This window comes from Dreissena polymorpha, chromosome 2 (genome assembly GCF_020536995.1).
Source record: "Dreissena polymorpha isolate Duluth1 chromosome 2, UMN_Dpol_1.0, whole genome shotgun sequence".
Classification (NCBI taxonomy): Eukaryota; Metazoa; Mollusca; class Bivalvia; order Myida; family Dreissenidae; genus Dreissena; species Dreissena polymorpha.
Window position 1 is genome coordinate 101,755,211 of NC_068356.1, and position 17,110 is coordinate 101,772,320.

The window sequence follows — 17,110 nt, forward strand, 5'->3', positions numbered from 1 at the left end:
TAATGTGTATACAAAAGAAAATCCACTTAAGCCCAAGTCGCACTTTTGCCGGTAGAGCCCCGGTCCATCCCAGTTTGCTAACGCCGGTCGACCGGCGAGGACCGGGATGATTCGTAGGTTTTTTTTAACGCAGTCACGCTATTTCCCGGTGCCGCCCCGGTTGAAGCCGGTCAACAGCCCGGCAGAGTTCCGGTAAACCCGGACTGGCTACGGTTTATCCCGGTGAAGCCCCGGCAGAGCCCCAGTTGTCACCGGTAGTGCCCCGGTGAAAGCCGGCAGCGTCCCGCCATAGCCCCGGTTGTCGCCGGTAGTGCCCCGGTTGAGCCCCGCTGAAAGCCGGCAGAGCCCCGGTATACCGTAACACCGCCGGCACTCACCGTGTCTAGACCGGCAACAGACCCTCGCAGAGCTACGGCAACGCCCCGGTTATTCCCCGGTCGTCGCCGGTAATGCCCCGGCGGAGCACCGGTGAATGCCGGTGGCGTTCAGACAGAGCGCCTGTTTTCTTATATACCGTAGCTATACCGGGACTCTAACGGCATTCACCGGGGCGTTGCCGTAGCTCTGCTGGGGTCTGTATGGGCTCCGGTGGAGCTACGGTGCTGTCCCGGTTGTTCCCGGTGCCGCGCCGGTCGTTGCCGGTCCTTTCCGGTTCATCCCGGAGGTATTTACTTACTTTCCCGGTGGAGCCCTGATTTTTTCGGTTCATCCCGGTCGTCCCCGATGGAGCCCCGGTTCATCCCGGTAGAGCCCCGATTAATCCCCGTAGATCCCGGATCACGCAAAGGGGCTCCGCCGGCATCATAGTGAGAGTGGGCCTTAACCCTGATAAAGAACGGTGTACAGATTGTGTACGTTGTCTCACGTAGAACTTTTCGCGCTCGATTTGCTCGCTCGATATGCGTAGTGAAATATCATATCCGGTAACTTCGTATATTTCCGAGAATGATCATGAATATTTGTTGTTGTTTTTTTTTCATTTTCTTTTTTCGTGAATGTCTCGTTAACGCAAAATAAAATAACAATATCTTAAAATATGTTTATAAATACTACATGTAATGTCTTCAAAAAAATGTATCAGAACAAAATTATTCTTACCGTCTCCGTAGACACTCGTATCTTTTCGGCCTAGACCGTCAAGTGAGGAACTTATTCTCGCATGAATATGCAAACAATAATACAAACTATGTCGAAGCCAATGCTTAGCAATTTTGCTTTAATAATATTTTTTACACGTTTTACGACACTATCATGTTATATAGTGATGTTCTGTATTTACAAGGCGGGTTATTGAGATCTGCAAAGAACTTCTTTGATTGCGCATGAATTACCGCCAAGTGGTAAATCGGACTTTTGGGAATTCATTCAGTCGTGGGTTTTGCAGCCAGCCAATTCTGACGTCTGATTTGTATAATTGCCATGGCCTTAGGGCTATGCCCCAGGCCAAAAACGTTGTTTAGTGATTGCAACAATTATTACATTATTCTAAGCTTATTGGCTTTGTGAAAGATATATAATGTAAACTAATATATAAGACATTTTTTTGCATTTCAAAGCCTTTTAAACAAAACATGGCTAGTTTTCTTAACATTTTTATCTTTGAACTATTAAGTAGCTCGATAAACTTGAACATATTTGGGCGAGATCTATAATACTTTGGAATTAATGTATTATTTACATCGGCATAGTAAGGGCATTTAAGTACAAAGTGAAATTCATCCTCGATATAAACCCTCCATCCCCGAAAGCAGCGGTAGTCTAGAGCCCGAGACACGGTCAACTGCTTAATGTATGGGGAACCTCGGATTATTGCATAATTGACTGCTTGCAATTATTGTAAATTGTTTTTTTACAATGAACAACTTTGATAAAATAGTTGACTTTATCTACTACTGCTAAAACAACAACTACTACTACGACTACTACTACGATTACAACGACTCATACTAGTACTACGACTTCGACTGATACAACTACTACTACAACAACAAGACGATTACTACTTCGACTTCGACTAATACTACTATTACTGCTGCAACAACAACAGCAGCTACTACTACTATTACTACTACTACTACTTCTACTACTACTACTACTACTACTACTACTACTACTACTACTACTACTACTACTACTACTACTACTACTACTACTACTCTTACTATTACTACTTCTACTACTACTACTACTACTACTACTACTACTACTACTACTACTACTACTACTACTACTACTTCTACTACTACTATTACTACTTCTACCTCTACTACTACTACTACTACTCTACTACTACTACTACTACTACTACGACGACGACGACTACGAGACGACGACGAGACACGACTACACTACTACCACGACGACCACGACTACTACTACACCACGACTACCACGACACGACTACTACGACGACTACGACCTGACGACTACTACTACTACGACTAGACTCGACGACTTCTCTCCTCCGCCTGCCTACGACGACGACTACTGACTACTACGACTACTACACTACTACACTACTACTACACTTCTATACTACTACTACACTCGTACTACGGCTACTACTACCACTACTACCACTATACACTACGACTGACTATTAGACTACTACACGGACTACTTCTACTACTACTACTACTACTAACTACTACTACGACTGCTACTACTACTACTACTACTACTTCTACTACCACTACTGTTACTACTTTTACTACTGCTACTGCTACGACTACTACATTTTGTACTACTACTTCGACTACTTATAATAACCAATATTAAAGTACTTTTCTTGCCATATGTTGCCCGAGTTGATTAAGGAATAATCTTTGTTATAACTTTATATGTCAATTTCATATGGTACTAAGTAACTATTTAACTGTGTTACCTGGTACCTTTTCCGTTATTTTATTTCTTGAAGCTGACCCATGGAACTAGCACACGATGCACTGTTGCTTCGTCACAAGGTACAGAAGCTGGTCATCGCGGACCGAAGTGCATTAAATAAGGCATTGTACTTAAGCCATTCCCGCATATTGTACCCGATGTGTTATTATGCAAACATGGTCATCTACGCTGTGTAGACAAACATTACCATGACTCCAGCTAATTCTCAAGTAAATACCTTTGGTATGAAGCAATTATTTAATCCTCCTCCTGTGTAATTCTGTATGAAATCCAGTACTCACGTAAATTATTTGCTAAATCCACGTTTGTTTAACTGTTAGTGGAAGTCAGCGTTCGATTCTCCACCATCTTGTTGCTGTGGCAGTTTTATGTACACTATGCATACTACATGTATCTTGAATATGTGGTTATTGCAGTCGGACACATGCACTCATTAAAGACTAGAGTATGCTTAGAAAAATTATTCTTCTGACAAGTGTTCTCGCGTCCCATACTTACTATATTACATATTTTTTTCGATGTTAATATTTCGTATGTATTGTAGTAAGAGCTAAGCCATGTGACAACCGATTATTAGTGATATAAGATGCACACCGTTACCTTGCTAAATTCTTTTGAAGTAATATTTCTAACTGTTCGGTGTCGTTCAGTTGTACGTATTGCAGTTCGGCAGACGTTGTATATACATATACTTGAGGTTTTGTAATAAGGTTTTGGTAAATTTGCGCTTAAACATAGCAGGTCGAACTTTAACATTAAACGTATTCTTATGGAATACACGTAATCAGAAGTGAAAACGCATACTTCAGGTTTAGTTTATTATGTAAAAACATAAGGGTTTTGAAGTTAAAAGGTTAAAATATAGGACCTTGTATCTTAAGAACTCTTAGGTTTTATGTGTTGTTTGCATGTAATAACTAGGAAACCGTTGATTGTATGTCAATGAATTATTTGTATTAATTCTCAAGTTTGATTTATTTCAGGTTTGATCCTTACCAGATTTTTGAGGTATTTAATCCAGTATATTTTTCTCATGAAAGATTTTCATAAACACCGCCATTATCATCATCATCATCTGTATCGTCATCGCCATCGTGATTTATCATTATCTTCATCATCGTGGTTATCATCATCAAGAACAACAACAAAAAAGCAACAACAGAAACAACTACTTCATAATATTAATTAGAATGATAATATTTATAATGATAATGATAATAATAGTAATTATCATAATAATAATAATAATATTTATAATCAGCAGTAGCATCATAAATGCGTATTAATTAAGAATAAATAATACTTAGTATTGTGTATGTTTGCCAGGTGGAACATAAGCCATGCCTCATCCTCGAGGTCAAGGTCGTCAGGGGTCGCAACATCACCCTGGGTTGGAGAGATTATGGTAACGTTGCATTTTGTTTGTATTTTTTTTATTTTTGATGGAATTTGCGTCGATTTCAATACAGTAATTTAGTCAAATCAATCATACCTAATTGTGTTACAAGTATTAAGTAGCTCGATTTGAGCTGTTAACAAGTTCTATGTGAATGTACTATGCACTCTTATTTTAGTAACTTAAAACTGTCTTAATACAATTTAGGGAAGGGTACGGTTGGCCATATAAATTGTTTTCTTTATAAAATCATGTGATCGAGCTACGATCAGAATTCGCACACCCCGGAGTGACTATTCATGGCCAAACCAAGTGAACTAGCAATGTTGAGAGCTCGTATGCACATAGTTGCTTAGGGAAATCTTAATTTAAGTTCCACTAAAGAGACAATTCAAGATCAATGTTTTCCTATTATTTACGTAGACATACCTAAATGCGGCATAGCATGAGACGCAGAGAATTTAATTCAAGTAATGAATTTCCATATGAGCTTTGGTAATACAGACTGGACCATCAAACCAAACTTATATAACATGATAGAGAATGGCCGTTGAAGCCACATAGAAATCATCAGTATTTACTGATGGTGATATCAAGATACTACAGAAAAACAGCAACAGAGTGTTATAACCGGGTCATGTCTATTTAAATCCATTTATGCCTAGCATCTAGAAAAAAAGGCATTGGCAAACAGCGTAGACCTCGAAAAGACGCCGCATGATGCGGCGTCTCATCAGGGTTTGTATGTTTGCTTGTAGGAATTTCTGTAAGAAATATTCTAAATATAGAAATAAATATACTAGACATCCCAAATTTTGGAAATAAATTGATCGAATTTAGGCATAAATGGGTTAAAACTATCCAACCGATCAAAAGTACAAAACAAAATGTTTGAATATGCGCTGTTAGCCAATACAACACTATAAAAGGACATATATTATTTTGAACAACAATATGGATTTGTGCCTTTTCTCAGTTGACACTCCGGACCCCTACGTAAAGCTGTTTATACGGACGGCTCCCGAAGGCAGACGACAGACGAAATCTCGCGAGAACGACATAAATCCGGTCTGGGACGAGAGTTTCACGTTTTTACTCAACGAGACGGAAACAAACATAATGGGTAATAAATTTAATGTTGTTTTCCCACAATAGTTTCACTCTAAAATTGTATGATACAAATAATAACCTAAGTAAACAGTACCCGTATATGACACACACCCGTTAGACATACATAATATTAAATCATAGATGCATTTAAATTATACACACTTACCCAGACCAGGTTTTCAGTATAACCTCTATTTAAGACAGTAACGTATTGTACCAATTGATGTCTTAATTGATTCTTAAATAAATGCAAAACATTCTGAACGCTGGTGATTAACAATCAATGGCCATCTGAGATAGGTTAAGACAGTGAAGCGTTAAAAGTATCACTCAAATATATTTCAATACTGTCTTTACCAATTCATGATATATAAGTAGTACCTAATTGTATTTTCATTTCATGTTTTCCCGACCTCTATCGCTTTTGCCGTAATTTTCGGTTACAGAAATCTGGTTGATGGAGGACAATTCGCCGCTCATGTACGATGAGATTGTTGGATCGGCTCAGTTTGACCTTGGTACCTTGACACGTGACAAGTGGCATAAGAAGACATTCGTGTTCAATGAGGTAATGTAAATAAAATTTCTTAGTTAGAATTGTGATGCCCACTTTCGGAGGAGGAATAAAGCATTCGAACTGTCCTTCTTTATGTTTGTACGTCAGTACGAGTGTAGGGATTTCTGTCCACAAATCCCAGTCTGAGCCATAACTGAGGCATATATTGATGGATTTTGAAGTAATTTGGCACACATTTTACCCATCATAAGACGATCAGTCACGTATCACACCGATCTCCTAACCTCAAAGGTGCATATTGTTTTCCGAATAATTGCCGTCTATCGGCCAATTAACATTAATCTTTAAGGTTTTGGTGATCTGGAATTGAATGGAAAATGTGTAGCGGAAGTGTTAGAAAAGCCGGGCATCATGAATTCAAAGGTGAATTTCATTGGTCAATTAACATCGATACTGTCGAATTAAGTTTGATTCTTGCATGATTGGACAAATATTTTTGCAAATGTTAATTGAATGAAAACTGTATTTCACTGTTCTCCACTCTGACATGGGGCTTCTTTTTGTGTTCTTTATTGGGTCAATAAACAAAGATAGTTGTTTTTTTTTTTCTTCTAATATGGATATACTCGTGTTGCCGTATGGGCGTTTAGGGTTCTTTCTTCGAACAACACGTTTAAATATATTATATTTATGATTTAATATCATAGCCATACAGGTTGACAGCATGAATGATATGCAAAGATTCATCTCTTATAATAAGTATACATTTCAATTATATGTGAAATGATGTGTTCCGACGGTAATATACCAACAGAATTAATACACAAATACAACTATTAAAACAAAATAAATACAATAATACAACCGACAGACATGAATATAAAAGATGTATAAAATGCATATTTACCTAAATATATTATATTTATGATTTAATATCATAAACATACAGGTTGACAGCATGAATGATATGCAAAGAATGACATTCGAAATAGTCATTCATGCACACGGAAATGGTTGAGTGAATAAACTCATGCTTGACAAGCCAATTAACGTATTAAAATGTTAGTAAAAACAGTTCACCTTTCTACCCAGTCTCTACATACTGAAAACTAATCAACTACTACAAAAGAACGCTACTAATCCTATTTACAGTTAAAATCTACTCTGTCCAACCATTGAACAATCAGAGCAATGTTTCCTTTAAAAATAATTTACTTCAATATCATTCAGAATAAATATATTTATGAACTAAATATATTTACAACAACGACAATTTAAATACGTCTATAACACTTGTATGTACACAACAGATGATCATATTTATATACACTATGTAGAAAACAAAAATAACTCCTGAGACGATATAATGAGATAAAATGTGTTTTAATAGACAATAGTCTTTTATTTAAGGCAACTTACAAGACAGGATGATACATTCAGCACAAACATTAAATAATAACACACAATGTGATCACCGCATTGCAATAGTCAATGCAATGGATCGGGGGTTGGGACCGGTTTAAAGTCGAAGAAGTCTAATTGTATAAGAATGTGTTGCAAATTCGAAATTTCTTTTCGCGTCCACGAAACCTTTACATTCACACCGGCTGTAATTTGATGATTTTCTTTTGTATGGTTTAAGTGGTATTGTACACACTATTTCAAAATAAATGTAGTTAACATCATATCGTTCGTTTGATAAAGGCGATTTATATCTACAAATGCCGTGCGTAGGAATACATCAATAGGCACTCTAGAGAGACCATTGTCGCAAAGATATTTCATCACATGTTCAACATCATGTCCCGTCAAGCCACATCTTTAATTTACATATGCTAAATAGTAAAGAATAATCCACAGTAATACGTATTTAAGTCAAATGTGGGTGGAAATTAAATGTTATCTTTACTATTATCGTAATTAAAGCGTAACATTTCCTTCAATTGAACTTAACTTGTTTTCTTATGAAAACCAATTTACTTGGTATAACTGTTGACAAACATCTCACTTGGAAACTGCATATAAATAACGTCTGTCGAAAGCTCAACTCAAAGCTAGCCTTATTAAAACGCATTAAACCCTATCTAAATTATGAAACAATGAAGTTGTTTTATAATTCATACATCTTACCACATATGGACTATTGTTGTACAATATGGTGCTCAGCCACAAAATCAAATTTAAAGAAGGTAATTTCGATACAGAAACGTGCTGCAAAAATAATAATGAATAAGCCGTTTTCCTCTCCTTCAATTCCGATTTTCAATAAACGGGGCTGGTTGTCATTTGAAAATAGGTGTAAATTTCTTGTTGGGACTATAGTGTACAAAGTTTAAGATGGCCCAATGCCTCCTTATTTGATGACGTTTTTTTTGTATCAAATTACAATACATACTTTCTTAGGTCCACCACCCACAACGATTTTTCATATGTTGCATTTAAAACGAATTACGGAAAGCGTCCTTTTTCCTTTTGTGCGAGAAATATATGGAACCTTATTCCAAATAATATAAGACGAGCACCTACAATTATTTCCTTTAAACGGTACCTTAAAAATCATTTGCTACAAACGCAAAACCTTTTTTGATATTGTGGGTTGTATGGATTAAAATACCGCCTTTGGGTATTTTATTCTTCTTCTTTTTGCTTTGTGATTGTCTGTTGTTATGAAAGAATGAAATAACCACTATTATTATTATAATAATAATTATTATTATTGTTATTATTATTATTATTATTATTATTATTTATATTATTATTATTATTATTATTTTTATTATTATTATTGTAATTTTATAAATATTATTTTATATTATTAATATTATTTGTATTAGTATTATTATTTTCATCATATGATGCTTTTGTAATTTTTTTTTAAGGCTGATTGCAGTATGCTAGACATTGTTGAGTTATATTTACATATACTGTGTATTTTGAAGACCACATTGTAAAAAAGATATGCTATTTCTTAATGTGTTATCTTCGTGAAATAAAGTTATTATTATTATTATATTATTATTATGATCTCACCTTTAGTGCGAGCGTCATGCAAACATACTTTTAATATTTAATTAGATATACCATCGTACGTTGAATGCGACGATCTTTTTAAAATCGAGACATTCTTTTTTATTGTACTTCAGATTTGACATTCAATACGGGCGTAATGTTGATGTTACCTTAGCTGCGTTCGTACATTCCCGAAGACCGTTCTTTATATTTGATCTTTCATACGGTCTCACGCTAGAATTGATATTCGCTACATACTATGCTGAAGATGGTATAATTGCGTTGATTATATTTAATGAATTCGTTTTGTTTACTACTTAATAAGTAATTTTCTCTTACGTTTTCATCGTCGAAATGCTCATTTTTAACGAAAAGACTGTTAACAATGTCGATCTATTCTCAGTACAGATACAATCATGTACATTTTTCCACAGATTATCCCTTTACGTACACCCTTAAACACCCATACATAGTTTATTCTCATGTACGGACCTAAATTAACTTAAAGCCTGAAATCACCGTATCCTGTTTTATATAGAGGCGCATGTAAGCAAGTGCAAATTGAGTACGTGTTTATTTTATTTTTAACATATAATTGGAAATTTCTTACGAAGACGAAATAAGCAGTTAAACGGGGATTATTATCCACTGTCATATACAATACGAAATATAAAGAGGAAGTTATTGTTGGAGTTGGTAGATTAACAAATTTAATTCACGAGTGATCAGATTAAAACATGTTTTTTAATGATCATGAAATATTTAAATTACGAAATGATTGAAAAAAAATAAATATTTTCTTTGTTTTAATTTAATGCCTTTCCATACTGAAGAATAATAACACCATGACGTCAATAAACGATGTCATTGCGAAAATTATCGATAATATGTTATGATATGTTTTAGTGTTTGAAACAGTGAATTATCATTTTTATATCATTTTTATATCACTGATATGTCCCTTTAAACAACTATAAAGAATTAAATAAAATATACAAATACTAGTAAGTAACCATTGTTTTAAGTTTAGTAACTGTGTATGATACCGTTCACAATTATGGACTCGTTTGCAGCTTTCTAGACATCAGTTGCACGAGAATACAACTGTTAGACTATGGGAAATATGGCATCATAACCACTATCTATTTCAGTCAATATGTTGGTCAAACAATAAAGTGATGGTGTTTTAAATAATAATTGGTAACAGTTTCGCAGGAATAGTTGCCCATATGGATTGACGGACAAGACGTTTAACTGAGTTTAGCATATTGTTTTTTTCACATACCTTTTGTTCCAATAACCTCAGCATTTTAATTTTGATTGAAATAACACAACATCGAATATGATTGAACATTACTGTCCCTTACAGAAATGAAATAAAGGTATTATGGTACTCAAAGTCAATTTTGATTAACTTGAGTCATACAACAAGTCTAGAATGATACCCACTTTAAAACATCGTCTACAAACAAGGAATACATCATATCTCTATACTGTAACTATGGTTGATAAACTCATTGATTAAGCTTAACAATATGAAATTGAATCAATTTATTATATATTAGTCTGCATTATTCAATATCAGTTAAGTGTGTTATTATGCTTAGTTACTGCAATGAGCCTTTGTTTTACACTGTATGCAAACGACTGAATGGGGTACCGACTTAGCAATACTACCAACTGACCAACTTTCTAACAATTGTGATCCGAAAAAAACGGTCACATGTGGACAACGGTCACTTTGGTCATTTCCCTTGACTGACCGCTGTTCTCAATTTTGACTGTATACACAAATCACATAATTGCATTAGAAATAATACAAATGCAGTACAAAGAGGCTGATGTTTGTTAGAAAATTGCATTTGAACACAATTTCTATTCGGTATTAAGGGGTCAGGAATCGCAATAAACGTTTTCACATATTCAAAAAGTTTGAGTGTTAAAAGGATACGTGATAAAATTAAAAATCGTTAACACAAAAACGTTTTTGAATACAGTATACCTTAATGCTCAAATGAACTTCTGATAAAATATATTATCTCAATATAGCATGTTTTAACACGTTTTCCATAAAATACACAACTATATGAACATTGCGTAAAGATTTTTATGAAAACCTTTCTCTAACGGACCAATCAAAAGACAATATTGTGTGAAAACTGTAAAACAACTTTTTGCATGTCTCAACAGAACATATAGTATATCGTTTACAAGTACTGTCGACTTTAACAAGTGTATATGCAATGAATACGGTATATAACACACAGAACTTAACACAGGGCAACACTGAAATGTTCTGAATACTTCGTGAAACACATACAATGTCAAATCTATCTTTAGTCGGTTTAATGACTAAGTATACCTTACTCAATATAACAATACTAAGATAACACACATGAGGTTCAATTTGTGTATTCCAGGTGTCCGAGGTTGACATAGAGATGAAGATTTCGCTAGAGTAAGTAGGCAAATATTCGGCACTAAGACGCTACAGTTTAACCAATTTATGCCTAGCGTCTAGAAAAAAGGCCTTGGCAAACTGCGTAGACCCAGATGAGACGCCGCATCATGCGGCGTCTCATCAGGGTCTGCGCTGTTTGCTTAAAGGAATTTTTGTAAGAAATATTCTAAATATAGAAATTAGTATACTAGAAATCCCTAATTTTGGAAATAAATTGATCCAATTTAGAAAAATGTGAGAGTCCACTAGGCATAAATGGGTTAATAGGTTGTTAAAAATGATTTCGTCCTTTATTTTATATAAAAATAGTTACCCTACTTAAATATTGCGATGCTTATACAATGACAATATATTAAACGCCATAGTTTGACACAGGATTTATTTTGTTCAATCAGCGTGAGCACCGTGTAGGTCAGTAAAATAGAAAAGTTTGAATTGATCAAGTGGAACAAAAGAAAGGGAGAGAAATAAACAAAAAATGGACGAAGAGCAAAAACACTGAGATTTTTTCATTTCAGTCAAAAGCCTACGTTACGCTACAGTCTGTGCCTATGTGAGCAGGAGAAGTCGTTTTTAACTCTTCGAAAGGTCAAGGTCATGGAGGCTATGAAACAGTTGCTAGGGAAAAAAGGGCCAAATAATGTGGACGAGGTAAAGCTTAAATTATTTAACACCAATACCTAAAAGCACTGCCGATTTGTCTTAAATATCATTTACATCGTTTGCTTAACCTTGTTCGACCTTACTGTAAAGTGGGTATGTACGATATTGTCGAATATTTATGAATATTCTCATACTCATTACATATATATCTTTTGATATAAATTAAAATAAAAGAAGAACATGTGTCGAAAATGCGAAATAAGCCATATATTTAATTCTGACATCGAAAATGTCTGTACAGTCGAATTCGCCAGCATGTAGATCATGCATGTCAGAGGCGTTCCTGAGGCTATTACAGTTATAAGCACGATCGAGCAGCGAAGCTGCGAGGGGGAGATAAGTGCGGGAAATGGTCTCCACCTCATGCTGAGGGTTGGGTGTCTTCCAAAGAAAACTTTGGAAAATTCATTACAGATGGTGCATTTTGGTCTTATCTTTCAGCCAAGTTTTGGCAATTTTATTCATCAATTTCTTGCTTGAAAAAGACCGATAAAAGGAAATATTTTATTAAACATTGTCAACAGCAAATATACTTTCGACGATAATTTATTTGCTAAGTTCAAGTGTCAATGCTTTAAAACCAAGAAGCCTTATTGCGAGGGAGAATAGATCCGTAGTTGCATAGGTGTGCGAGGGTGTTCAACTCTATTACTGGCGGGAGTATGTCCCCTAGACAATTTTGAAAATTTCTTTGCAAAAAGTGTAATTTGGTGTTGCATTTCAAGCACATTTTTGCAATGTTTATCCTCGAATTTTAGCTTGAATTTCAATAAACATTGCCAACTGCAAATATACGTTTGACCATAATCTATTAAGTTTGAGTTTCAAGTCTTTAAATCAAGAATCCTATGACTGCGAGGGAATGGGTATGTAAATGTGAGGACATTTTTGACTCTTGCTTCCTCCCTCTGAAAATTTTGGATTTCATTGCAGAAGGAGCACTTTGTTGTTAATTTTCAGCGACATTTGGCAATTGTATTCCTCAATTTCTTCCTCTAAAACAAATAAAGGATTTAGCATGTTTTCCATGGAAACCTTTCCCATGTCCGTGTATTTGTTGCGACTCTGTGAATATGTAGTGCCACGCCCACGGCGTGTGTATTTGTTTTGACGAGTCGTCAAACATGGTGCGACGTGGCGCCAAAAACTTAGCCCGTCATTATTGTCTGCTGACACTGATTTTATTTTGGGTATTTTGTAAACAGAAACTTAAATTCGTTTTAAATTAAACAGTAAAAGAAACACTCTTTGAATGAAACAACAGCAACATAATCTGGTACCCGTGTCCGAATATTGGTTCCCAAAAAATTGAAGGGCGACAAGACAGTTTAAAGAAATACTGCAAAGTGTATGCATGTAGTGAGCGATTGATAACCCGTATTATGGTTATACGTAAATCACGCTTTCAATACAATAAGCTTGTAAATATCGCTTAGTAAACCAATAGAGCTATTACAGTCAACATTACACTATTTACGTCATGAATTGAATAACAAGTCTGAACTTTTGGTTGCATGTGTTTATAAATAAAGTAACGACAAAGTATGGAACGCCTTCACTGTCTTATAATACCAAAACTTGTGATATTACGTCAATCTGACTGTGCATTAATGCCTGTAACCAGTATATATATATATATGCATAAGCACATTAAATAAATACATAATTTGAATAAATACACGTACATAATTAATATATAAAGATATAATTTTCTTATATAAAGTTAAAATGTAAAAATATACAGTTACGATGTATTACGATGTATTATACACAGATAATCTTCCATTATTAATTTCAATATAGCATCGATAGAACTTACATATAAGTACTGTTGTCATCGTTTGTGTTTATTTGTTTACTAAAATGAATAGTTTTTTTTACATAATGTTATGTTGTTTTACCAACATACGTGACATAAAATTACATGTATGTTTATATTAATGTATGCAGACGATGTTCTGTTTGATAAGTAATTCACTGTCCGTCTGTCTGTCTAAAATCGTAAACTCTTGTTTGCAAAGTACGTCATTTACATAGGAAATAAATAAATCGCGGATAGTTGTTGGCTTTAGTACATGTAGATTATTGATTGTAGTTTACGAGCGATTAGATGAATAACTATTTTTTTATTATCTTTTCGATGAACCAACAAGTTTTCTTTTCATGTTGACTTTTTACCGCGCTGTCAACCGTTTTTCAACATTTTAAAGGGAGATTATACGATTGTAATATGTGTTAAATTGTAATATATTGATAAACATATGTTACAATAACTCAAAATAGGCAATACAAATTATACATTGAAGACGAATTTCATAAAATGCAGCAAACACAAATTAACGCCCCGAGTCGATTGTGACGAAGATATTTAGTACAGTTTTTCCTACAATAACCGAAGCATTCGTCTTTTTATTAGGATTGGAGTTAGTGTACATGGTACACGCATGATATACATGCTGGCGAATTCGATTGTACAGACATTTTCGATTTCAGAATTAAATATCTGGCTTATTTCGCATTTTTCGACACATGTTCTTCTTAACTTTTATTTTAATTTATATTTAAAAATATATATATAATAAGTTGTTTACACATTTTATATAAATTCACAAATATTGGACAGAATCGTAAAATCTCCCTTTAAAAATGTTTATAGAGGAAAATTTCGCGGAATGATGAAGTCATAGATCAAAACTGCTCTTTAAAAAAATGATATTCTCTGTTATCTTTCAATTTTGTCATTTGTAAATTACGTCATTTACGTTGCTTTCGCTGTTTAAAGAAATCGGCTTTCCATGTTTAAATATTCAGCGGGTATTGTTTTGGTCCGGATCTCCAAAAACACACAACAAAACAACAACAACAATCTAATACTTCGGTACAAACATTTTTTTACCCGATTGAAAGTATGCACTTAGTGAAGTTTCCTTTAATTTCCTTTTGTTGATATGATATTTAAAAAAAAAGATGGGTCAGATTGACTTGTACCCGCAAATAGGTTTTTGTAATCGAGATCCAGAGTAAGTCTTTACACAACATGCACCAAATGTCTCCTCTTGAATGCTCCTACAGGTGCCGACTATCGCTATTATCGGTTCCGGCGGCGGGTTTCGAGCCATGGTGGGCCTTAGCGGCGCCGTCAAGGGCCTCTACGACGCCGGCATATTCCAGTGCGCCACTTATCTGTGCGGGCTCTCTGGGTCGTCATGGTGAGTAGCTAAGTTTATCGCCATCGTAATGTTTTGTGATTTTTTCATACAGATCTGTGAATGATAATAAGTAGTGGCATTTACCCCGTAAACGTTATGTTTTTTTCAATGATTTTACTAGGCACACACAAATTAAATGCCCGTTTCGTTCAACGAATACAGCTAAAAATTAAGGAAAATGAATGAAAAGTGATTGAATAATGCGTATGTATACAATTGTTCTTTTCGGGCCAGTCTATACATAGATGGTGACGTCACTACGTAATTGTCACCTCTATATTAAGACGAATCACATTACCCTGGTTGGGGAAATATGCTTCCGCCAAAGTAGTTCTGCGTAGGAATGAAAATGTTAATAATGAAAGAAAAATCGTTTTTTATTTGTGTGTTTTAAACGGAATGTTGTTTAAAGAAATTTTATTTAATTATGTTTACATGTGATTTTGAATCTCTATTAAAACTGATAGGGATTATCAGAAGCACGATTACCTGACCTTCAGATGAGATATCAACTGGTATTAAACAATTTATTCCCTCAAGAACTATAGGTACAAGAAGATCACTACCATGGATTACACAACTATTAAAACGACTAATGAGAAAAAGAGATAACCTTTATTTCAGACTTAAAAACAATGGAGCACATAAGACCAGGAAAATGTTTCTCAATATTAAAAACCTTATCAAACGAAATACTAAAACTGCTTATAATAAATATATCGAGTTCATTTTAGGCATTGAAGACCCTGACGCTCAAGAAAACAGATCCAACTTTAATTCAAAGAAACTGTATACTCTCTTAAAAAACTCCAAACAAGACGCTCAAGGTATATTAACTCGTTTTGACAATGTTTCATGAAAATCAACATCTGTGAATAAAAAAAAGGCCAATGTTTGAACCAACAATTCCAATCCGTTTTCACACCTATGTCCCCCCTTACCCTATCTCAATTATGTCTCTCTTTTTTCAGAAATCTTGATGAAATTTCATCTTCATCTTTAAGAAAATTTCCAACAATGCCAAATATCACAGTCAGTGTCAATGGGATGCAGAAGATGCTATCCAATCTTAACCCAGACAAGGCAGCAGGTCCCGACAACATCAAACCTCTTGTTCTTAAAGAATTAAGTTCACAAATTTTTCCCATAATAACACTTCTTTTTCAGAAATCATTGGACTCCGGAATTGTACCAAAAGTATGGACATCTGCACATGTCATACCACTGTACAAGAAAGGAAAAAAAGAAGACCCAGCAACTTACAGACCTATCTCTCTAACCTGTATTTTATGTAAAGCCTTAGAACATATAGTTTCCTCAAATCTTTCAGCTCACTTCAATAAATATAACATACTTTATGACTTACAGCATGGCTTCAGAGAAAAGCGTTCCTGCGAAACACAACTTCTACAACTCATTGATGACCTGGCACGAAATATGACATCTGGATAACAAACTGATCTAATATTGCTTGATTTCAGTAATGCGTTCGACAAAATGAACCATCTTAAACTGCTTTTCAAATTACAGGAACATGATGTGGATAAAGATATTCTCTCATGGATCAAATAATTCCTTATAGGTCGTACTCAACGTGTTTCTCTAGAAGAAGAATTATCATCCGAGGTACCAGTGACATCTAGGGTACTACAAGGGTCTGTGCTTGGTCCGTTACTTTTTCTTCTTTATATAAATAACTTACCTAAATCTATGACTTCTCAAGTTCGCTTATTTCCAGATGACACTGCCGTTTATCTAACAATCAACAATATGCATGACTGCAATACTCTACAAGAAGATCTAGATAAACTACTGAAATGGGAACATCTTTGGGACATGGA

The 17,110-nt window shown here is 34.8% G+C and overlaps 1 protein-coding gene across 2 annotated transcripts in view; it reads left to right on the top strand.

Moving 5' to 3' along the window:
* LOC127868289 (cytosolic phospholipase A2-like) overlaps positions 1-17,110 on the top strand; it is a 39,565-nt gene that overhangs the window by 5,604 nt on the left and 16,851 nt on the right. The window contains exons 3-9 of one of the 2 annotated variants that reach the window (XM_052409921.1): positions 3,888-3,912; positions 4,231-4,309; positions 5,277-5,423; positions 5,857-5,978; positions 11,357-11,394; positions 11,916-12,048; positions 15,133-15,269. In XM_052409921.1, the coding sequence (XP_052265881.1) occupies positions 3,888-3,912; positions 4,231-4,309; positions 5,277-5,423; positions 5,857-5,978; positions 11,357-11,394; positions 11,916-12,048; positions 15,133-15,269 (681 nt within the window). The remainder of the gene's footprint in view (positions 1-3,887; positions 3,913-4,230; positions 4,310-5,276; positions 5,424-5,856; positions 5,979-11,356; positions 11,395-11,915; positions 12,049-15,132; positions 15,270-17,110) is intronic. The other variant, XM_052409922.1, reaches the window with a different exon arrangement.